Here is a 24,114-nt window from a genome sequence, read left to right as displayed (position 1 = left end):
TTCCATTGATAGTTGCATTAAACTGCAATTTCAGCATTTTCTGTAGAGGCAGGATGTAGCAGGGAGCTTTACAAATCCTTATGACCACTGCATTATTAATCTGACAGCAGTTTCCTTTGTCCTGAGGAAGATGTAAATGAATTTGTTAAATTCTACACTGCAGTGAAATACCGCATTAGGGACTGTGTCTGGTTAGTGAGGAGGTTGCAATGATAAGTGGAAGAGGAATGGTTGTTAGATTGCATAATCCCCATTACAGTTGTATAAAAAAAGAAAGCCTAAACCAAACAACCTTTCAGATTTAAAAAACCTACCAGATGGTCTCAGATGCCTCTACTCAGACAACCTCATTCTCCTCATATCCTTAAAGCAATATTTGGTGAAATTCAAGGATATCACAGTGCTCTGACCTGTGAACTGAGGCTAATTTTGCCCTCAGTGGGAGGTCTGGCGCTTGGTAAAGACTTGAGTTTCCAGGCCTTGAGCCAAGGAAAGTGGAATTCATGAGCTCAGTCTGTGAAAGTACATGTTTTTGAGGGACAAAATGTGTAGGTCACATTATTTATTCCTCCATCACCCTGGCTGGTTGGTTCAGAGGTAATCTGTACCTCAAAGGCTTTTGCTCCTTTAATCCCAACAGTGGCAAGTGGTAAAGGAGGAGCACAAAAGACAAAACCATGATACATTTGGCAGTCTCTAGACAACAATTACTACAGACAATAATTACAGCACAGAAGATGGGTGAGGAGAGATGGACTCAGTCTCCAGTTATTTCATCCCTCAGTCTTCCATTTCTCTGGGATGGTTGAAGGTTTCTTTGCCTTGAAGAAGTGAAAGGGAGCAAGCAATTGCAAAGATATTTGCTACTTAGAGTAGAAAACCCCTCCTACTTAGGTAAGATGGCAGCTTCTGGCTAGAACAGTCCCCTGTGGCAGACTGGTAGGTATAAAGTGAAAACTTTGTGTTTACTCTTGGCCTCTGCACTCCGTAATGTTGTTAAAAGACAACCTTTAGCTGATGAAATGAGCCCTAAAAATAAAACCATGGAGCAGTGGGGGTGTGCTTCACCTCATTTCTCATTGCTGAAACTCTACATGAGAGAGATGATGATTTCATGGAAGTATGTGACAAATATTAAACACATATTTGCCCCATTATCTTTCTTTCCTATAATGTAAAATTCTTGCACTTTTATATATATTGCCTGTCACTAAAAAGCAATGATTTGTCTTCAAAATTGAGAATGGACTTCCTGCAGTGAATACCTGCCATCTTCTCAAGAATCCCAGTGGTGGTAGTGAGTGGTTCCTTGTGCACATAACTGAGGACAGAACTTTGGTGTTTTCCTCATGCCCCAAAAACAAAAGACCCACATCCGTTCCACTGACTGCTTGCCATTTGTCTATTTTCCAGTTGATTTTTTTTTTCTTTAATATCCAGTACCAATAAGTGGATGTTACAAATAGTGGTGTGCAGAACGATAGTGCTTGTGAAACTGCACAGCTTGTTCTGGACTTCAGCAAGGAGGAGCTTTATTGCATAGCTGAACATGGCTGAAGAGAAAAAAAATCTAAATTTTCCTTACTCTAAATGTTTTGATTAAGTAGTCCAGCTTAAGACAGTAATACCTGAATTCAACAAAGCATTTTAGGATCCCATCTTCTTCCTTCTGTTATGAACCTTGTAGATACGGATATGAGAAAAAACTCAGAACCCCACAACTGCAAGGATTTTCTTACTGTAGGTAGAAGAGGGGGTGGGGGTGATTTCCAAAGCAGGTGCTCAAAACATGCATTTAAATTTCACACCCTACTAAGAGCTAGGTACTAGGAATATCTTAGTGAGAACATTGCAAGCAATTTCATTCAGAAGGGAGGTAGCCCTAAGGAGAATGAAATTTCAGTGTGTTTACAGTTCTACTATGTTATACATTAGTGGGTTCTGTGAGGGAATTTTTTTGTTATTATTTATTTTATTTTTAGGTCTAGTATACCTGTTGTTACACATTTAATTGATGTATGTTAGTATTAGCAATTAGTATTTCCCACCTTGCTACTGTCGGCAAATCCTGCCCTTTTATTTTGATAGAAATACATCTGATAAAATCCTTCAAGCTTACATAATTCTGGTTAATAGGTTTGTTTCAGAGCTTGTAATTCTCCTTTGTGTTGCTTGTCAGAGGCAGGCTTGTGGTGATAACAAAGCACAGCATTAATTTGTCTGATGGATTGTTGTGTATTGTGGTTTTGATTTCAGTCAGTAGCAGCAACATTCATCTTTCCCTTTAGATGTCTTTGGCAGAAAATCAAGAGTGAATGAACAGAAATTCATCGCTTAATTCCAGACAGTGGTCTCATCAGGTAATTCCTGAGGAGAAGTGGGGAAGCTGCTGCTCCTGTACTTGTTGGTGTTGATTTGTTGATCTTTTGATGGCTTTCTGGCTGTGGAAATGCAGTGTTGTTCAGTTGCTGGTGCTCAGGTGGACAGGGAGTCATTGCTGAGAGTGACCTGCTGCCACTTTAGGGGGGCATAAACTACCTGGGCAGCTCCACCATTCTAGATCAGCCAAATGCCACCCAAAATTAGAAGGCTCTCCTGGGGAAGGAGCAGGATCATCCTGCCCCTGATTTCCTGGGTGAACTGTGGAGAGTGGTCATTCTCAGGGCTGTGCTGTGGGAGAGATGCAGACCTCAAAGCATTTCTCTACCTGCCAGAGAGGGGTGCCTACCAGAGATGGGATGTGGTCCAAAGGAAAGGTTTTTGTTGGTGCCAAAGCAAAGATTTTTGTGTTTCTGAAGAATGAAACTTTATATTTTAAGAGTAATTCTTAGCAGATGTGTGATGGAAAATTGAGCTAAATAAATTAAGTCAAAAACTAATTCACTGGATTGTTTTCTCTGCTGAACCTTTTTTTTTTTTTTGGTAGGGTTGTTCAACTGTGCAATGTATTCTAATGAGTCAAACCCTTTGCTTTTCCTACCCCACCTGAAGCTGCACTCTTGCTTCAAGAGTGTAAAGGAATGTCCTGGCTTTGATTCCTCATTACATCTCAGAAGAGGCCAAGAGGAGTGGCTTTCTTCAGCCTTGAGATGAGAAACTAAGGGGAGCCCTCACTGCTGTCCCCAGCTCTTGCACACCAGTGAGAAGCGGCAGCAGCAGCTCTGCTTGTCCCTGCTCCCTGGGAGGGACAGGTCCTGACACCTGAGTCCCTGAGTGGGACAGAGGAAAAGGGAGGGACAGCAGGTGAGGACAGATCCCACAGGTTTGGGGTAGGAAGGCTGGCTGCTGCCAGGTACTGGGAAAACAGGGCAAGGAAGGGCTAGGAGTGATCCCTTTGTGCTGGTCTTGGTCTCACAGCCTCTGGTGTTTTGGGTCAGCCTTGATGTGTGCTCTCTTCCTTCACACTCAAAGAATAGGTTTTCCCAGCTGTGGGAGATAATCAAGAAGTACTACCCTAAAGGGCAAGGGGAAGGAAAAACATTCCTTCCAAGGTCACAGAGACTGTGTTTGCTTTTATTAAAATTGTTGTTGGCTCTTAATTGCCCTTATGGAACATTAGCTTTGAAATTTCCTGCAGAATCAACTGCGTGTAAATCACTTTGTTCAGTCAAACTTTTGACCTTTTCAAACATACATTGTGACGTCCCAGGACACTGAGTATTTCAGACTGCAGATTTATATCATGAAGCTATCCCCTCTGGCTAAAACATTTTCTTTCATCTAAGTTGTGTATGGCAACTATTCAGTTAGCCCACAGAGTCTTTTTTTCAGCAAGTCTTTCATTTTTCCCATTTATTAATACCTTATAGTAGCATAGAAACCGGCTGGGTTCCACCAGAAGGTGTTTCAAAGTGACTTTAGGACATTTGTTTCCAGATGAAGTACCTTAACATATTTTTTTTTAAAGCTGTCAGTTAACTATACAGTGGAATAAAAGCTAAGTGGAATAAAATTAAAATAAACAACAGTGTAATTTTAAGATGGTCAGAGGGGGGTAGCCAGTAGCCACAAGTACCAAATCTAGATGAGTAATTTTCAGCCTGTAGCCTGCAGATCCCTCTGGTAGCTCCCTCTGTGGGGTCTATGGGAAGAGATTGGGGGAATGATGCATGGATGTGCTTGTAAAAGCAGCAGACTGCTGTGCTGGGGAGAAAGTATCTGGAAGAGTGAGTGAGGTAAGAGGGGAAAATTTGCCATGGCATGTTTTAGGAGAGGCAGACTGGGCAGCAGTGTCCTGCTGTGCAGATGAACTGTTCTGCTGGGGGTCTGAGATGCTCTATCAGCCTGTGTGGTCGCCTCCATCTTTTGGAAAATGTATAGGGCTCTCTGCTTTTTGCATTATTGTGTGGTACAAACAGGTTTGGAGGGATTTTCATCTCGATGGCAAACACTTGAAAAAATGCAAACAATGTGTTCTTTATGGGTGCACTGGATGAGGCATTTAAGGTAGCAGGTTTCTTCCTGCTTCTGGCCTTCCAAATCAACAAGACTGTTTTATAACCACTGCCACTTGGGCAAGTTACACAAGATGTCTGTCATATAAGATGTCAGAACATGTTCCCCTCTCCTTGAGTTAGTCCCCTTTTAACTTCTTATATCTTTTTCACAATAGAAGAAATATCTACAAGCACCTACTTTTGACAAATCTAACGTAACTCATGTTGACATCCTCTCTTGTTGCTGTCAAAGTCTTTTGTGAAACTGATTTAAGGCTTTATAGGGAATTGAATAGCTTCCTGTGAAGACAGGAAAGAAGGAATCTCCTACTATTTGAAATATGTGACAGAATGCACAGTGAGTTCTTTGTATAATCAGGCTTTCATGTGCATCCTCACATGAGCTGAAAAAAATTTTTGCAAGGAGTTTTTAAGGTAAGTTCTGAACTGACATTCTTTTGGTGATCAGAAATGAAACAAGTCTCCAGTGACACTTCCAGAAGATTTTTTTTTGTGGCACAGCCTGCTTCTAAATTTGTTTCATAAGACTTACAGCTGAGTTGCTGGTGTTGCATAGGAACATGGGTTTTCATTTTTTAAATGTCTTGTTGCATGGGAGCATTCAGAGTGAATATGCTTCTGTGTGCTCTGAAAGAAAATGCATTAGGACTAAAAGGTCTGCTGATAAAATTTTTTATAACATGCTGAGGAGCAAATTCTTTATCAAAGGTCAGGGACCCTGAAGTTGCCTTGTCTGTGGAGGATAGATTGGTTCTGGTTGAAAATAAAGCTCACTGACAAAAGTCTTGGTAGAGTGAAGCCTGCAGGAGAGCAGAGCTGTGTGTTGGGAGACACTGGCACGGGCTGGGGCTCTGCAGCTGCAGAGGGGCTGGAGCCAGTGCTCATCAGATTTGGGTTTGTGCACAATTCTCCAAGGGGCAAAAGGCTTGGAGTCTTCTGACTTCAAATTGGTCAATTGGAGCATAAAATACACTCAGAAACAAACGGAGAGCAAAAAGAATTGGGAGAAATTACAAAGGTTGCCACATAGGCAAAAAAAGCTTCTGAGTGCGTTTTTTTTGTCTGGCCTTCCTGTATTAAATTCTGGTTTGGGGGGATATGTAGCTCCAGTCAGTGTGGATATAGAACCCACTCATGCTGGCTTCTCTTTGGCATCCCTTCTGAAAAATGTACCTATTAATCCCGTATCTGGATGCTTTGAGTTTCAGAATTTCTGAGTTCACATAAAAAATTCAAAGGCAAAGTTGTGTGCAGAAGACAACTGGAAAGGTATGTTCCAGGTTTCTTCCAGAATACTGGTTCTCACCACATATTTGTACATAAATCTGAATTCTCCCCACTGCGTATCATACAGAAATACCAACCATGAAATAAAAGACACTCAGTAAAAGCTAGTTCTTGTCAAGCTATTGATTCATAGTCATGCCTTGGTTTTGGTGGAAATGAGTGTTTGGCATCTTGCAATACCATTTATATGCTCACTTCAAACATGAGGCATTACAGTTGGTCTATACAAGAATCCATGAAACTTTTTTTTTTCTTTCGGAGAAATGGTACCAATATGTGTTCTGCTTGTTTTCTTAAAAGAAATTTCACCTGGATTCAGGGCTCTTGTAGGCCAACTTTTATTTTTGAGGTTGGCCAAAGTATAGAGGAGCTGCTGGAGTTTGTAAAAGCTTAATAGTGATTATTTAAAGCAGGAAAGGTTACTCAGTGAGGTTAATTCTAAATAAGAGCATGATCAGGTCTTACATTCTTAAGACTTATTTTTAGTATGACTCTGATTGATACTGAGTAAATATACTGCACTGCAGAACTCAACTCAGTCCTTCCCCTCACATTTTTAGGATCTCTGGAGTTTTAGAAAATATTAGAATAAAATTTTCTGTGGAAAACAGTCATTATTTTTTTAACTATCCTTTTTCTCAACTCTGTTTTGGTTTTTTTCACTCAGAAATGTTTATGTTTCTTTGGAGGGTTGTGAATCCTCAAGTCAGCCATTTTTACAAATGGAGTGTGTGATGTTTAGCAGCTACCACTGCTGGTATCTCTGGAAACCAGACTGGTGCTATAGAAGGCTAAATGTAGCATCTAACTTGGCAAGGTGGGAGATGTGCTATTTATACTGGACTTCCCTGTTTCCTCCGTGACATAATATACCTGACCCAACAAACCCTATATTGAGATTTTGCTCCATCAGAGATGACAGTGAATTTAATCCCAATGCAAATCAAGTTCTCACAGTCTGAATGCCCATATTAATATATTTTGGCATTAGCTTAAAGGTACTTGACAATGTAAAACATGCAAATAAATGACTGTTTATATCTCTCTTTTAATGTTTATGAATTTGAATAATTCTACATTTAGTTCACTTGTGCTCTGTGTGTATTCTTTACTTGTGATTTGAAATAGCATTAAGTTCTCTCTTCAAAATAAAATCTATTGTGGAGTAAGAATCTCGGCCTCTAAAATTTTGCCAGGAAAATAGATTCTATTTTTAGATTGGTGAATCCATTCCATTTTTATATTCTTATATATATTTTGAGAGAATATATGCTCAGAACCCATACAGATGAGATTTGAAGGTACAGTTATTCAGTGATACTCAGATGTTTCACTTTCCTTAGTAAATTTCTTTTTTACTTCTCACTTAAATTATTTGTTCTCAACTCTAGAGCTGTAACAACTTCTAAACAAAATTGAATGAATGAGAGAAGGTGCAAAGAGCTTTTAGAAGCTATTAAGCTGTCTTTGTATATTGCAATGCTTTTATATTAGAAATCAAAATCTTAGCCAACACCTTTTTTTGTTGTTGTTTTTTTGCCCAAGAGAGTCTCCTGAAATGAGTAGGACAATTTTCCAGACAGCTGAATGGCTGATTCCAGCATTCACTGTGTTAGCAGACTTTGGAAGGGTTTCTTCTTAGTTTAAGTAGAGGCTGAGGCAGAAGAGAGTTCAAGTCTAGTCTGACCATCTACTTTAAGGTGAAGAATGGAAAAGCTGACAGTGACTGATTTTTGCAAGAATTCTTTAACAGGCGGAAAAATAGGGGGGAAAGAGAGAAGCATTTGAAAGAAAAGTGAGTATTTGTGATGTCTCATAGTTTTAAGAAAGGAGAAAAGCTGCTTCTTCAGAAAATTGAAAGTGACAGGCTCTGAACTTATTTTTAGTGTTATGAGAAAGGGCAGTAAAGGAGCAGGATCGCAATTCCTCTGTGGTGTTTTTTTATTTCTTACTTTTTGCATTCACTGTTTTTGCTGCTAAATTTAAGACTAATGAATAGCTAGATTCATCAATTCCTTGTAACATTTCTAGTTTTCCCATTTTGGTATTCCCTCCAGCATTCCAAGGGTCTTCACTCTTACCCATTCCCCATTCAGTCTCTTTCCTTACTACCCTGTGGTTCAAAAAAGCATCCCCTGTTATATACTTCCTTTTTTTCCCCACGTTTTGTGTCTCCTCCTCCTCCTCCTCCTGTTTTTTGACAATATGTTGAGAGCTTGGGTAAAAGTTTATATTTCAATTCAGTATTCTAATGAACGTTAGTGTAGTAGATTTTCTTCAGTTTTAATGTGTAGGCCTGTTTTGGAAGGATCAGACATCTTCAAAATAGTATTATTGATTATGTCTCTGCAAATGTTGCCTTGCAGTGACGCTTGTCAGAAGTAATTCCCTTGCCTGGTACAAAATAAATGATAGAAGTTGGTTAAGCCAGCATATACTTTTTTACTTAAAGTATAAGTTGTCTTTTTTGGTAAAAGGTGGTGTCCATATCATTTGTCACACAAACCTCTGTTTAGCAGAAGCAAGAGGAAAATAGTGTTGAGTGCAATCTACAGTTTGTGCTAACCTGTGGAATAAAGCAGTATTTTACATCATCTACAGCTAGTGTTAAACTTTATTATTGTGCCAGCAGTTTATTGTCTGTCCTTGCTGACATTGATGATCCTTGTTCCAGGCAGACACGACGGAAGCCAGAGGCACCCGCAGTCACATATGCAACATATCGGGGTTCTGCAAGGATCAGGCAGCTCCTCAGGAACCAGTCAGAAACTGGAAAAGGAGAAAAAAGTCCTGAGAACAGAAATGCTTCAACAGTCAAAGAAAATGGAGGTGTCCAGACAACTCTGTCTGTGAAATCAGGATGCCTCATAGAAGAAAATGGAAGAGATGAGGGTAAAGATCACCAAGATGATGCCATGTTAAATTCTTCTGCAGTTAGAGTGGGAAACAAACAGTTTGGTAAAGGTCAGCATTGCTTGAGCAAAAGTAAACATGAAAGAACTGCAAAGGCCACAGCTTCATCCACTGAATCATGTCACGAGTTGCACTTAAGAAATGCACCTGCTTTAGCTGCAACAAAAGTTAAAAGGACATTTTCACTAGATTCATTATTGCCATTTAGTGGTAGAAACAGTGGGATCCTAAGCAATTCCACTTCCCAGAGTACTCATTCCCTTAAAGTCAGTTCTGCAAACGACTTGGTTGGAAAAGAAAATGGACTGCCAGGAGAAGCAGAAACTCTTTTTCAGACAGACAAAAATGCTACTTCTAACTTTGATAAAGAAAATTATTGTAGTAAAGCAGGTGATAAAGAGTCCCCAAAAGAAAAACAGGATAATTGTTTACATTCACCCAAGTCAAAAAGCGAGACTGTTAACGAAGAACTGCAAGAGGGGAAGGGAGAATTTTGCTGTAATCATCACAGGAATAATCACTCAGAGCAAACATTGGATGTCCAGAGGCTTCATTTCAGTACCACTACATTTCAGCAGAAAGCAGATCAGCACACCAGGAGTGACAGTAAAGATGGTGATCCAAGAAATGGTGATGCACAGAAAATTGTCACAGCTGTGGAAAGAGAGCAAAATCCATGGAAGTGTCCTGCTACCATTCTCTTTCCTTTTAATGAACAAAGACCTACTTCACTCAGCATGGAATCCAGAGGAGGAAATTGCTTGACCACAGGCAATCTAACTGCTTCAGTGTCATTTATTGGACATGATGAAGATACAGTCATGGGCGGAGGGACTTGTAATGAAGAACTGAGTGGGTCAGGGAAAGCAGTGCATGTACAAAATGGTCACGGGCTAATCCACGTGGAGAATTCTAAAGATACTGCTACACAGCAGACTGGTTTTCCTTGTCCAGGAAAGGAGAGTGAGGACACAATAAAGGTTTTGTCTGAGGTTGCAGTGGAAAACCTTGCCAATGTGTCGCCATGTGCACATGGGTGTCAAAGTGTGAAAACACATTTTGATGAGCTGACAGTGCTTCCAACCCATGAGTCTACCTCTATGATGGTTCCTCATTCTGCCTTGAGATCTGAAGGAAAGCCTTTGACCAGCCATTCTGCTTTCACCTGTGAAAAAGATGATGTAGACCTAATTTCTGAATCTCCACCTGTTTCTGAAAGCAGGTGCATTAATTTTTCTTCCAAGAAGGAAAACAGCAATAAACTTGGGCTATCACCCACAGTAATTGATTCTTCATCTGACAAACAAGGAAAAATGCTGCCTTCTGCCACTAACTCTGAAAATGGCCAGATTGCTGCTTCTGAAAAGGACAGCTTTATTCTTCCAGCTGCAGAGTCTGGGAGAATAATCCCTGTAAACAGGATGACCAAGGGGACACCTTGCTCAGGAGACCTGAGAACTTTGTGCCCAGCAAATTCTCTGGAACCTGAGATTACTCCTCCTGTGCTTGATAGCTGTGCTGATGGAGTAGATGTAGAGGTTGTTTGCATCTCCAGGCCCACTTCTCCTCCTCTGGTATCCAGAGAAGCCTCCAATCTTCCTGTTTCTGCCTTGCAGATGTCCAGCACTACTCAGGGGAACAGTAATTCTTCCAGTCACAGAGCTAGTGATGGGGCAGATGAGGCCTTCTCCACACAGCAGGCTGACAGCAGTGTCCTGGCAGAGGCAGTGCCATCACCTATCTGTCCCTTGATATCTTTGGAAACTGCATCTGAGTCAACCCATTCTGAGACTGTCTGCAGGGATGCTGTGGGACAGGTGATTCTTGGTGCCTCTGCTCCTTCGGAAGCCCCTTCTGGCCAAAAAGCTGCTGCACCTGCCCAGGCAAATGGTCTCTGTTCTGGGAAAGGACAAGAATGTTCTTCTTTCCCAGATGCTGCTGTTTTGCTGAAGAAAGCTGAAGAAATTGTGGACTTGGTTTTACACTTGGCTACAGAAGAAATAATAGCAAAAGAAGGCTTTGGTGTCTGCCAGCTTTGTGAGAGCAAGGATAGTTTAATAAATATGGATATTACAAATTATCAGAAGGCTGAACGTGTACAGCTGGCAGCAGGAGAAATCCAGTCAACTGTGCAATCATTAGAAGATTTTAATGAGCCCAGTGGAGGAGGCTCATCTTCGTTTACAGGAAATGAAAGAGTGGATACAAATAATCAAGATAAAAAGATACTCTCTTCCATTCCTGATAAAATTGACCTACATAGGGCACTAGAACTAAAAGCAAAAGAAACAGTTGATGGGGTCATTAACTCAGCCATACAAAAGCTGGCATCCAGTCAGCAGCAAGGCACTGAGAGGAAAAGGCTTTCTGGAAATGTTCAGCCTAAACCTGAGGCTGAAATGCCAAAGACCTTACGTCTGGATATGAGGTTTCCTGCCAACACTCAGGAACCAACAGAAATGGTTGAAACTCAGACTGTAGCTGTAAACTGTGAAAAGACAGATTGCTCGGGTCCTCCTTTGCTTCCAAATTGTATGGAAAATGGCATAGGTTGGCCCCAAAAAGATGAAAAAGTAGCAAATAATGCAAATACTCCTCAAACAAATGGATTTCTTCCCTCTGGCAGTTTAGCAGGGCCAGAATCAGATCTTCTGACACCAGCAAAAGAGAGGCACAATGGAAAGGTGTGTGACCATCTGGCTGCAGAAATGTGTGGCAAACTATCAGCAGTAAGTAGAAAATCTGATGGAACTTTACATCTTATAGATAGAGATGCTTCTGTGGCTGAAGAAACACTTTTGCCATTGCAGTTAAAAGGTTCAAGCAATAATACAAATATGCCAGAGTTCACACTGCTGCCAGTAAATGTTAATTTGCCATCTTTTATGTGTGGTGAAGAATGTATCAGCCTGCAGAGTGACTCCAAAGATAAAAGCAGCCCTCAGAAGTCTCTGGAAAGCAATGCAGAGGACAGTCTGTATGAACACTGTGGGAAAGAAGCTGCAGAGGAAGTACCTGTACAAGTAGAAGCAACCTTACAAAATTCCAAGGCAGTGGAGAGTGAAGAGGAACTAGCAGAAGGGGCAAATACTGGAGCAGAGGTTAATGCTGGGTTAGATACACACTCCATGGTACCTGAACCGTCTGTTCCTGGAGAGGCCAGTGAAGGGAAACACTGCTTCAATGCAGTCTTTGCCCAAAATAATGGGAATCTGAAGCTGGCACAAATCAAGGGTCAAGACATGGAGAGAAATGATCAGCCTGAAGAAAATGGCCTGGACTGCAGCAATGACATGAAGGAACCAACAGAACTTTTAGCCTCTTCTCCACTAATTGAACAGTGGGAAAACAGTTCTTTTACCATCATTTACGAAGGTGCTCTTCAAACTGAGAACAAATCCATCTCAACTGATGAGATGCAAACTGGTTCTCTTTCTCCTTCAGATTTGTCTTCAGATAATACAGATGATCTAAGGCATGCTAGAGCAAGGAGCAAGCAGGAGTCAGGGTGTCTTTTTGGGCAGGCCAGCAAGGTGAGCGAAGCAGCAGAGAGCCGCGGCTCGGAGTCCTTCCTGAGCGTGGAGGCCAAGCGCTACAGGGTTTATCCTTTCTCTCTGTCCCCCATCTACGAGGACGACAGCTCCCAGGAGGATGTGCTGTCCACGGACGTGTCCCCAGACAGCCGTGCTGAGGGAGCCTCCAAAGACAGCTCTGAGCACACTTCTGTGCTTTCCCTCCTCCAGTCGGTGTCCGAGCGCTTGCAGTTCACTGCCCGCTTCAGCGAAGAGGAGGAGGATGAGGAGGACGGGGTGGAGGAAGAGGAAGAACCTTCATATGAGGAAGATATTCCTGATGTTGAGAGAGAAGACAACTGCCTTTCCAGTCAGTGCAGAGGGAATTTTAATCCAACCCCTCAATCAAATGACCAAAGTAGATCTTTTCTTGAACAATCATTTCCTCTTTCAAAAGTGCAGCTTGACTCACAGGAGCAACCAGAACAGTTTCCAGATGTGTCTTCTCCCAGTCAGACACCTTGTAAACCAGTTCCAGAGAAAGCTGATGCTGCTGTAACACAGCCTCCTACAAGTGTGTACTACCAATACTTGAAATCTGCCAGAAAAGGCTCTTCTGAAAAGGGGTCTAGGTTTGGAAGCTTTCTTCAGGATATGCTGCAGCCAAAGATTCACTGGTTTCAAGACAACACCGTGCCAAAACTGGGAGAATTGTCAGCGGTAAGATGTCATGTCACGTGATATTTATAACCAAAGTGATTAGCTCAGATTCAAAGTTGCTGCCTCCCTATCCTCCTTGCTTCCTTTTAATTAAGTTTTTATCATAAAAGCAATCAAAAGTTTTTATGACAAGTTATTAGGCTTTTTTTATTTCATAGTTAAAAGTATTCTGATAAATTTTAAAAGATAACAGTCTTGGTTCAGCACACAGGTGAAAGTGATTTAACTGTAAAACAGAATATGTGAACAGAAGGTAAAATTGGGAAATATGTATAATAAAAAGTCTCTATAATAGCACAAGACAGACATCTCCATGTTAAGGACATTTCAACCTGAAGGTGATGGAATTGCCTTTTATATGAAAATTGTTCTTTTACTACTTTCATTTCTGAAATTAATAGCGTTGTCTTGTCCAAAAAATGTATACATATCAGCTTACTGGGCTCTTTGATTGTTTCATCACAGTGTCTTCTACAAACTATAGGTCATTTAGCAAGTAGGTAACATAGTTGCTTCCATAGATTAGGATTTCTTTTTTTAGTTCGCTTAAAGCAGTGGCAAATGAGGGTATGGAAAGAGTTCTTCCCATGTTTAGAATCTGAAAGTGCCACATGGACCAAGTGTGTAACTGAAGAAGTCTTTCCACGATGTTGGGAATACTCCAGCCTGTGTTAGATGTATCTTTTGTTCTTTCCTCTGTTAAGGAATACAGTTTATTGTTTGCTGGGAAGGGGTAATACATTTGTAAAGGTTATAACTTCCATAACAGCTCTTCCTTTCTAGCACATGCTCCTTTCTGCTGATAAATAATTCTGTTAAATAGTTTACACCAGCTCTGAATGGCAGTGAAACAAATCTTGGTGTTTTTTCACTAAAGGCAGTTGTGTACATGTACGGGAATATTGGACCCAGAATAATCTGCCTGTGCTTTGTGCCACTGTTGTAGCTGTTAATAGTTATTTGCCATGTCCTTTTAATTTCAGAACCTCATCGACAGGGCAAGTCTCAAATACAACCCAAGACCAGGGAAGGTAAGCAGAGTTTGTGTCACATAAGTCAAGGTGATACATGGAATAATTTGTCACACTGTAATTTTTGAAAGGAAAGCATCTGAAGTTGTTAGTCTAATTTTCTGTATTTTTATGTATTAATGGCATGTGCTTCCCCTTGCTAATATTGAGAATATATTATTTAAAATCCTGCCACTAGTAATTTTACTGTCTTTCTCAGCAATTGTTTTCATTGAGCAGAGTGTTTCATAAAGGAAGAAACTGTGTAGCCTCTCAGTTGAGTGGGCACAAATTGCAAGAAAAACAATAACTGTCTGTGCTCTGTGTTGAAATGGGCTCTCATTTGCATGCATTGTGTATTGTTTCAGATTATTATTTATGATACTTGTGGCAACAAAAGTAAACAAGAAGTTCATTCAGATGTGCTAGATGCCTCATCATGGATCTTTCCCATTGGAACAGTACTTAGGATAATTAGAGGATGGTAAGAAATTCAGGTCATATTTAAATAGAGTCTTTCCAAAAGACTGCCTGTGTGTTCCTCTCCTGTTTTTATTTCTTTTATTTATGACACATGTCCTATCTGCAGTAGTCTCTTTTTCTTGCTTTATAATTAGACTGAAACCAGTGAAAAAGCATAAAACAAAGTTTTAAACGTTGCACTAAAAAATATATTGTTTCTCCTGGGAGCTAGCTTCAAACAGGAAGTGTCTAATAGAGCCACAAGTGAGGTTAGAGCTCTTGCCTGAAGTGCTGAGCCAGTGCAGCCATAATCATTACTAGAAATATGTGAATTAAAAAAAAGGTGGGTTTTTACAGTTCAGTTTCATTATACAGTAGCTGTTGCAAAAGAACCATCAAATGAACATTCTCAGCTGCTGGTTTTAATGTGGCATTGAAAGGAATGTGGCTACAGAAGGATATATGCAAGGACCTTTAAGTTTGCCAGTGTTCCTCAATTTGCTTTGGGAAGCTGGGACCAGGTCTGTGTCAGTTGTTGCGCTGGAATTTAATTGGTGGGGCTTACAGGGAATGTTTCTGACTGTCAGCCATGCATGTCACATTTATGCAGTTTTGAGGCAACCTTGTGTGGTTGTGCATACATTTCTTTCACATCCTAAGGAATTCTGAATGCCATTATTAGTGTGTTTTCTGCCTTTTTATAGTGTCTGCCTGAACAGGACACGTTTTGATGTGACAGTTAGTATATTTGGCCTGGTAAAATAAGGTTGCTCATTCACATTGGAGTTTAGCTGCATTTTTATTTTAAATTTTGTCCTGGAGAAGAACCATGTATTTTACTTTGCAATACCAAAATGAATTTGACTACTGAGGGACAGCATAAGAAAAATGTCATATCTGTCTTGGTAAGAAGAGCTTTTTCTTGGGCTTTCCATCAGATATGATCTACTAGCAATGACTCAGTTCATTTTATTATTATTGCAGTTGGATTTTTTATGAGAAACCAAAGTTCCAGGGTCTAAGACATGTGCTAGAAGAAGGAGAAGCTGTGCTGGATCACCTTTGGGATCTCCCAGGCATAAAACATCAACGAAGAAACCTCACAGTTGGTTCCATCAAACACGTAACAAAGGTACAGACTTTCTCCACAATATTCTCACATGAATAATTGATTTGTTGGTCACACTGGTGTATTACCAGCAATGACAATGTGTGTGTGGTGTTCCTGACATTATTCAAATTGCTGTGACTCAGTTTTTTCACTTTCTAGGTGATAAATGCCAGGGGTTTTGCTGATCTAAATTTCCCTTTCTTCCTGAGTTATTGAGCAGGTGGATTATGTTTCTTTGCCACCACCCTCACATGATGCCGGCTCCCCTGCTTTTAGATGTTTACCTGTCCCGTTATTTGAAATTAAATTGAACCAATTCATTTTTTGGAAGAAGTTTTTATCTTAAGCTGTCTGCTGTGTCTGTATGGCTTCTGCTTCAGTAGTAGTTGGGTTTCCAATCCTGTTTGTACAGTGCAGCCTCCAAAAACTGCTGCCATTCCCTCTACAGCTCTTGTGCCATCTGTAGGATCTCCACTTGGACCAGTGGTACACCTACAGCATGTAGCTCTGCCTACAGCCATCAGTTTAGAAGGCTTTTTGTTGAAAAGATAAGAATCAAATGTCTGAAACTAAATATAATGCATCCATTGTTATTCACTGAATGAGGAATATATTTTCCAGATCTTGTGATTTAAGAAGACTTAGTGGTCTCATTGTTCAGTGTAACATTCCAGTTGCTCACAGGGCAGTGGCCCTTGCTGTGAATGGATTATCATTTGTATGACAATGTGAAAGATTTTCAGTAAAGTGGTTTCTCTGTTTTCTGCTGGTATAGAAGTCATTTTAAAATTGATAACCTTTTTGTCATCAGTACAGGGGCGGAATGTCATAAAAATTAGAAATACTTTTTCATTCTCTTAAAAAACTTTGACATGAATTCATTCAAAAGAGGCTGACTGAAGGCAAGAATAATTAAGTTAACATTATCTGAGCTAAACATATTAAAAACCTTTGACCAATATGCAATATGAATGTTGATCAGTAATGTGGAAGACAGCTAAAGAAATGAAGGTATTCCACAATAACAGCCAAGGGAAGCTGGATGGGTCTTGGCTATGAAAGAAGACTCTTGGATAGGAAAGATACTTGTTTAACTTTATCATGCTTGATAAAAACCTTTGCAGTACAGCTGAATAGGTTTGACTTTTGTTCTTCTCCCAGTCTGTGTTTCATTTATGTAGAACACAGATGGAAAGCTTTGTTACTTTACACTAGTTCAGTAATCAACACTTTCCTCGTGTAAATTAAACCTCTAGCAGGTGTGGTTGGTGAGTTTAGTGCCCTCACCAGGCCAGGTTTTGTCCTCTACACCTTGATTTGTGAAGGCATCCGTACTTTTTTAGGTTGTTTTTTAGCTGCTGTGGAACTGCTTTTGGAAGGTAGTTTTCCAAAGTGCTACTTTATTTATTTATTTTTGTGGAAAATATAGGCTTTGTTTTTATTTGACAAATAGTGGATTCTTTTTCAGGCAGCTCGTGTGTGTTTTACTGCCATTTTCTTTTTCATAGGCTGTCAGTGTCTTTTCTCCAGGATAGTTTGGCCATACTGACTCTGTGTCCAGGTTGTCTGACTTGTCTTCCAATTTTTCAAGTAGTTTTTTTAATGGTCTTTGTTTAATGGCTGCTCAGTTGCCCTGAGTTAACAGATTTGAACATTGATTAAATATTTGAGAAGAAAACAGCTTGCCAAGAAGAGGAGAAACAGTTTTTTACTAAGGAAACTGTAGGAGGTACATTTAATATTTTATTTTTTGCTAGCGTATTGTCAAAAGAACAGTCTGCCAGTAGCTTTGTGCTCTTGATTTGGCTTCAAGCCTCCCCAAAAAGCAGAGATTCTGTTAAAATTCTGGTTAGCTTGTGACCTGGCTCACCATGGATATGCATTAGGTGTATCCATGTGTATTTAATTTCAAGAAAATTGTGGGGAAGAGATTCCAAAGAAACAGATTGTGCAACCAGTAAAATGAAGACATGTCTGAAATGATGTGGAAATTGATTTCCTCTAAGACACAAGCCAAGGCTAGCAAAGTCTGCCTGCACACCCAGGTTCAGTGCAGCTCCTGCAGCACAGTCTGTTTAGCCAGGTCATTTCTCTGGCCTACTGTAAATACATATTTTGACTTTTTTGCACGTTGGGCTTTTTTCCTATCTGTTTTTGGAAGCCCAAAGAGGGTGCTAAATGTTATGTTCCCAAAAATAAGAGCCAAGAAGAGTTCCTGACACCTCCATTCTGGAATAGTCTTGTGGACCACTGTTTTGCAAGGTGACAAGTGATCTGAAACAGCAGTTTATAATCACTGTCTGCAAGATGGTTAGGCAGGGATTACCTGGATTCCTTGTGGAGTCTCCTTAAGCAAAGCTCTTTGTAATGGGATTGTTCACACTATTACAGGAGGGGTGTGTTTCTTTTGTTTGTGTGGTTTGCCAGGTGAAAAGAAGCTAATAATTTAAGCAGGGACTTCTTTGTCAGATGCCATAGGAAGACACTCAGCAGCTTCAGATGGTCTCATTTGCTGGCTGGTTCTTTACAGGACAGTAATCATTTATTTCCTTTGTATTATTTTATTTACCACCCCTGCTGAGTTCTGTAGCTGGGTTTGGTGATGGTGAGTGGTAGCAAGAGTGGTACAGTGCTGGAGCACTGGGAGCAAGAATTATGAATCGGTAAAAAAGCCTGGAGGACCAACAGGTCCAATGAAAAAAAACCAAAAACTCCTGAAGCAGATACACATTTTATCTTCAGGATGCTATCTAAAGTAAAATGGTGTGTAGATGTTACAAAGCAATCATGTCAATACCAGAACTAATTAGGCCTGGTTTTCAATAGGCTCTTCTCTCATCCTTGTTTTGGCATTTCCCTTAAGAAGCCAGACTTCAGTCATTCTTTGTCCTGTTGTTGACACAAAACAACCCCAGTTAAACAGGCTGATTTAATCACCACAGCTGACAGATCCAAGGAGAAGACTCAACAGTGCTGAGTTTATTTAGCCCTGCTGGAGCTGTTAGGGCTGTAATCCTAGATCCAGAAGAAGGATAAACAACCAAGAGCACCTTGAGGGGGTCAAAGGCTTTAGGTCTGTCACTTCTGCTGGACCTCTTGGTCAGGCTAGAAAAATGTCAGAGATGCCACTGAAGAGGAATATTTAGTGCTAAAGGCTTGAGGGTTGTGTTAATCCTCTTCAGAAGGAGCTTCCCCCTTTCTGCTGAGGGCCATGTTACTCTTCTGGAGGCGTCTGTAAGTGTTCCACTGCTTTGTAAACATCCCAGCTCCATAAAGACCACGAGGGAAGCACCGGCATTCCAGGATAACTGCTAACTTCGTGGAGGAGGATACCACAGAGTAAGGCAGGCAGAGAGGGATGCCTGGAGGCTGTGATCTACCTAAGCATTTGCTGGTTGTGTGTTATCACTGGAAATGAGCACAGCTGCCTAATGTGTTTGCCCTGCTTTTGATTCTGGTTTTGCCTGATGTGTCTGTAGGACAATGAATGCTGTGAGTTTGGACTGCTTGTGATGGGGGGTGGCACAGTTTGGGGGGTGGCTTTAGGGAGGAAACCTTCCAGTTTGGGATCTGAGCTGGAATACTGTGGTAGCAGTTTAGCATGATAATAGTTGTGCATGTGTGTATCTTATTTCCAAATCTTGACGCCTTGCAGATGGCAGGGCTTTAGACTGAAGGATCTCCACCTGGCTGCTGTCATATCTGTATGGTTTTCATTTTGTTTCTAAAGATGGTGGCTTCGTTGGGAATGTTGAAGGAGCCTCTGAAAGTTATGAGGGCTGTTAAATATGCTCAGGCAAATATGAACATGCTGAGGCCAATATTTACCAAGCTAAATTTGCATGCTTGAATTGTATAAATTAATGGCATGGCACAGAGTGTATATCTGCAAATATATACCATTCATCTCATACAGTAATAATAAATGTTACCATTCTCTGCAGTCTGTGCATCAGTACAGGTAAATTGAGCTCTGTCTTTAAGTCAAAATGTGTATTTTTGACTTTAAAAAAATGTGCTTAGAAAAGATGATGTACTTCTTGCTCAACCACCTTTAAAAATAAATGTTACCACCTTTAAAAATAAATATTTGAATTGGTTTTGATGAAAACCTCAGTTTATTGTGTGGCACTTTATGAAAGAAATTTATGGACTTAATCTATAACACACACAAAAATACAATCACTATGAGTAGAGGTTTTTTATTGCTTTCAAAATCTGGCTGGAGACAGGTGGTGATAAATAGGAGAGACTTTATGAGTGTTTGTGCTTTACCTCCCCTGGTACATTTGTCATCTCTTGAGCTGGAGACTGCCTCATGAGCTTCAGAGTCAGGAGAGCAGACTTGAAAAGAGCTTACAGACTGCCTTTTTCCAATCTTAAATGAAAAACAAAAACAAAAACCTCCCACTGAATTAAAATAAAGCATAGTCCATCTCATATTCTGTCTGAGCCTTCAGGCAGATACTTTTATTTTGCTACTTGTCTAGTCTTGTAGATACTTAGTTTCAGAATTTATCTGAAGCCATTAGGAGTCTGGCATCATTATTTGTGGAATTCTTCTCGGTGCAACTTCCAATTTTCTGGATCAAGCTTTATTACTGAATTTATGAATTTCAGCCTTCTTAGATATCAGATATTTTTAGAAAAAAAAAAAAACACCGACTTCAAATATTTCTCAACTTTGATTTAATAAGATACATATACGTGTGAGAAGTATGGGGAGTGTTGTATTTTTTTGTTTTAAATCTTGTATAGCAATATGCTTAGAATTGAGGAATGGAGTTCCTTAGCATGTTCCCATAAAACAGCATTGTACTAGAAAGTCTTTTTTCCTGGTTTTTCTGGGTTTGTTAATCTGAAAACAAAAATTCCGGTGTTGCAGTTTCTGCTCTAAAAACAAAGAGTGAGCATTGTTTGTAAGGTACAATGCAGAGGAAACGTGATTGTGCAGGAGGGAGAGTTGCCAAGGCAGTATTACTGTGTTACCTCAGGCCTCAGGAGGAAAGTGAAACAATATCCTGAAGTGCATCCATTCTAATTGCCACACTTAGTGCTGACAGTTCAATAGCTAATGAAAAAAATGCTGTGAACCAAGAAGTGGGATATCACCCCAAGAAAACCCCTCTAAAAACCCATGTGCAAAAGGAGAGCGCTGCAGGTGCTGTCACAAGATGAAGTGCTGTAGCTTCCAGAGCTTTTGTGCCCTGTTGCTGGGTTTCCCTGCAAGCTCTTGTGTTCTTCCTTTCAGAAGCCATAGTCCATGCAGGATCTCTGTCATGGTGTGCCCCTCCTGGCTCCTCCCCAAATCCAGAAATTAGGTGCTTCCCTGGGGGCACCTTCAGAGACCACTCCTCATCCCTCTTCTCTAGCACATGTGAAAGGGGCATCTTCCCCAGCCACGTTAGGATTTTGGGAATCTTTGTATGCTGTTCAAGCCCTCTTTTTTAAAGCAAATGGGCCTGTGGGTGAGGAGGAGAAGGGGAAGCGTTCTGGGAGGTTATGGCTGAGAAGTGAAGTTTTCCAGCTGCACGCGTGAGCTGCCTTCCGCTGGTCCGGAACACTCTACTGAAGCAGGGACTTGCAGATCCTTGTTGGTTCATGATGTGTTTTGTTTGAGTGCTGGGGAAGAAAGCGTTAGCTATGCATGTTATATAAATACTGCAAAATGAGGGTGGCTCAATAAAATCCCTGCAAATTCTAGAGAGGAGCATGTGGTCAACAGGTTTGTTCTCCAGCGTGGTATCTCTCAGTAGTAAACCTCCAGTAATGAAATTTCCTGTTATCTGTGTGGTAACAGGAAAATTGCTAAAGTACCTACTTAACAGAATAGATGTTTTCTACTACTGATCTTTTTCCCCTTCTTCATCTAAAATGCTGCAGATTTATTTAGCACAACAAAAACATTGAACTCATATGGCTTGATACTGTAGTTGGATTCTGCATTACAGAACTTAATTGTCATGGAGGGGTGGAGGTGGGAATGTAGTAGATATTTCTGGAAAGTTATAGGTAATGCAAGCATCATGTGTGTGATGGAAGCATTGCCTTTTAAAAAAGAAGTCAGTCTTATAATGCTGTTCAGTCGTTTGGTTGGAGAATATTTAAGCTGGCCTTTAAGCAAGTAGCCTGACAGCCATAAATTTCTCCTTTGAAAATTAGTGGGAACTGGAAATTTACGTCCTTTGACTTTCCTAAAAATTCCAGCCTTCATTTTAAAAAGAATAAAACCCTTCCATCATATGAAGGCTGAAGAAGGGTGAGAAAATGGGGTGAAAAAGGGAATGTTTGGGGACAGAGTCTGTAAGTGTGGATAAACATTACACTTTGGTTTGTTTCCACAGGACTGTGGCATTCCAGAGGTGGAGTTCTGCCTGGCAGCTGGTAGTACAGAGGGACTTCCCATCTGCATACAGGGTGCAGCTGCCAATTTAGAAGAGCTGGATGTTGAGAAAAACCCTTATATAAGAGTCAGATCAGGAGTGTGAGTACTGAACCTTTTTAACAGCATTTTGCCAGCAGATAGAAGAGTAATATCAGGGGATGAAAATCAGTCAGCAACATGAACAATATTTGGAGGGTTTTGCCAGAAATTAGTAAACATACATTTAATATTCCCAGCCCTGCATATCAGCATTGTGTTCTGTGGGCTCCTAGTTTGAAGGCATTTTTTCCTAGTTGCTGGCAGAAGTCTTCAGTAATTTCATATTTGAGCAGCTTTATAAATAAAGGAAGCAACTCAGCTATAATTAGCTTTTATTTCATTGGAGAATAGATACTTCTCCTGAGTCACCCACCCTGTTACAACCATAATACAGTGTCTGAGCACCAGAAATTGAGTGTTACATCACCCAAGCATTTCTCAGGCTACAGCTAGATCCTGACATTCTGGAGGGAGGTGATGCAGTATGACACAGGTCCCTGGGCAGCCCAGAACTTCCTGTATTGAGCAGAATGGGCTGTTGTTCCCTGGGCCAAAACATCACAGTTCATGAAGTTTGGGAGTTGTGTGGCTCTTCCCATAAGTAATTACAGAATGACAGCAGCTCTTCTATTACAAGTGTCTTGCCTTTCCATGTGAGCCAAGTCTTCCTTCCCACTATCTCACAATAAGTCTGTGAAGCCTGGGGTGGTGAAGGACTTAAAAACAGAGTCTTGTCTTAGTTTTGACAAAACTTGGTAGTTTTAAGAAAATAATTTTCCATATGTCTCTATGCCTCTTCCTCCATTCCTTGTGTGGTCTCCTAAACCTGTGTCCAGCTTCTACATTCAGCTTTTTTTTTTTGGATTTAGAACAGTCTGAAGGACTCCCAGCATTTTTAATCGTCACGTCACAATTACAATAGCTTTCCAAAGGATTGTTGTAAATAATGATACTTTAATAACTTCCACTGAAAAAAAATTATATGGGACTGATGTAAGAAGGCTTTTAATTCATAAGGTGGTAATCTTAGATAAAATTCAATGCAAACGTCTCAGCCTCAGTACTGACTTTTTTTTGTACACTCATAGAATAGCAAGCTGGCTTTTTTAAGTGAGTGAACAAATTGGTCATTTTCTTCTCTTTCATTTATATTTAACTTGGACTAAGAAAAAGTATCTGAGATCTTCCTAGCAGTGATGTTGCCAGCATATTTAAATACAGCTTTGTTTTGATGTGCTTGTCTCAAACATTACCTAGCTCTTACGAGTACAAAAAGGAAAATAATTTTAATAAGGTCTTTGTATTTGGAATCTAATTGATGAACTGATTGAGTTATTTATCCTTACTGTTGTAGATGGCTTGCTTATTCAGACTTGAATTACAAGGGAGAGATGACGGTTTTGGAAGAATGTGATTCACCACCTGAAATTCCTTCAGCAGATGTAAAATCTCTGCGTCCCTTAAGAATGGTGAGGGCTTCACAATTCCCTGATAAGTTGTGTGCCATCCTTTTTTTTATTGTTGCTTCCCCAGATGTTTTGACCTAAATACAGCTTGGGCTCTGATGTTCATTCTGAGTTAATCCTCCGTGGTGTGCTTGCTTTGGTCACCGTGACTTGTCGGGCTTCTGCACCCCCCAACATCTTCCTGGGAAACTCCTGTTGTTGGAAGGAGGTCAGATAAGACAGAAAGGCTCTTCATTTTATTGCATCCAATGCCAATTAATTAACCAAAAAGCCCTTGGGAAGTTTATGATTTTCGTTTTTTTAGTTAGGTTCTACTGGGGTGGAAGACCAGATAAGGACTTTATTACCCAGTAGTATTTCTCTGCACACAGATCTGGGGAGGTGCAGCTGGTTTTTGTGTTGACAGACAGCGCTGGGATCTGCATGTGAGAGAGATGGGAAGGGGTATAACACAAATTTTACTGTGTGCATAGCAAGCCTACAGAGACAGTTTAAAAGCCATAAAGGAGTAAGACCTAATAGCTGTCTCTTTAGGCACTCAAGTGAGGTCAGTCTCTTATTCCCTCCCAGAGCATCATTCACTCACATTTCTAGAGAAGATGCATTTGTTGTATTTGCTCTTTGACCATAAACATGAATATGTCAGACTCTATTTTCTCTCTGTCCTGCTATTTTCTCTTTCTTCTAGTGTTGCACCATTTGTGCTTTAGAAATTTGAAATGCATACAACAAAGCTTTAAAAGTTAATTTTA

General features: G+C 40.4%; 1 protein-coding gene across 1 annotated transcript in view; it reads left to right on the top strand.

The window, feature by feature from the left end:
- The window catches only part of CRYBG3 (crystallin beta-gamma domain containing 3), an 81,708-nt gene that overhangs the window by 28,825 nt on the left and 28,769 nt on the right, over positions 1 to 24,114 (top strand). The window contains exons 4-9 of the mRNA XM_030945093.1: positions 8,419 to 12,889; positions 13,873 to 13,920; positions 14,268 to 14,383; positions 15,346 to 15,493; positions 21,817 to 21,956; positions 23,251 to 23,365. Of these exons, the coding sequence (XP_030800953.1) occupies positions 8,419 to 12,889; positions 13,873 to 13,920; positions 14,268 to 14,383; positions 15,346 to 15,493; positions 21,817 to 21,956; positions 23,251 to 23,365 (5,038 nt within the window). The remainder of the gene's footprint in view (positions 1 to 8,418; positions 12,890 to 13,872; positions 13,921 to 14,267; positions 14,384 to 15,345; positions 15,494 to 21,816; positions 21,957 to 23,250; positions 23,366 to 24,114) is intronic.

The sequence above is a fragment of the Camarhynchus parvulus genome, chromosome 1 (genome assembly GCF_901933205.1).
Source record: "Camarhynchus parvulus chromosome 1, STF_HiC, whole genome shotgun sequence".
NCBI lineage: Eukaryota > Metazoa > Chordata > Aves > Passeriformes > Thraupidae > Camarhynchus > Camarhynchus parvulus.
This window is presented reverse-complemented; position numbering and strand designations above follow the sequence as displayed.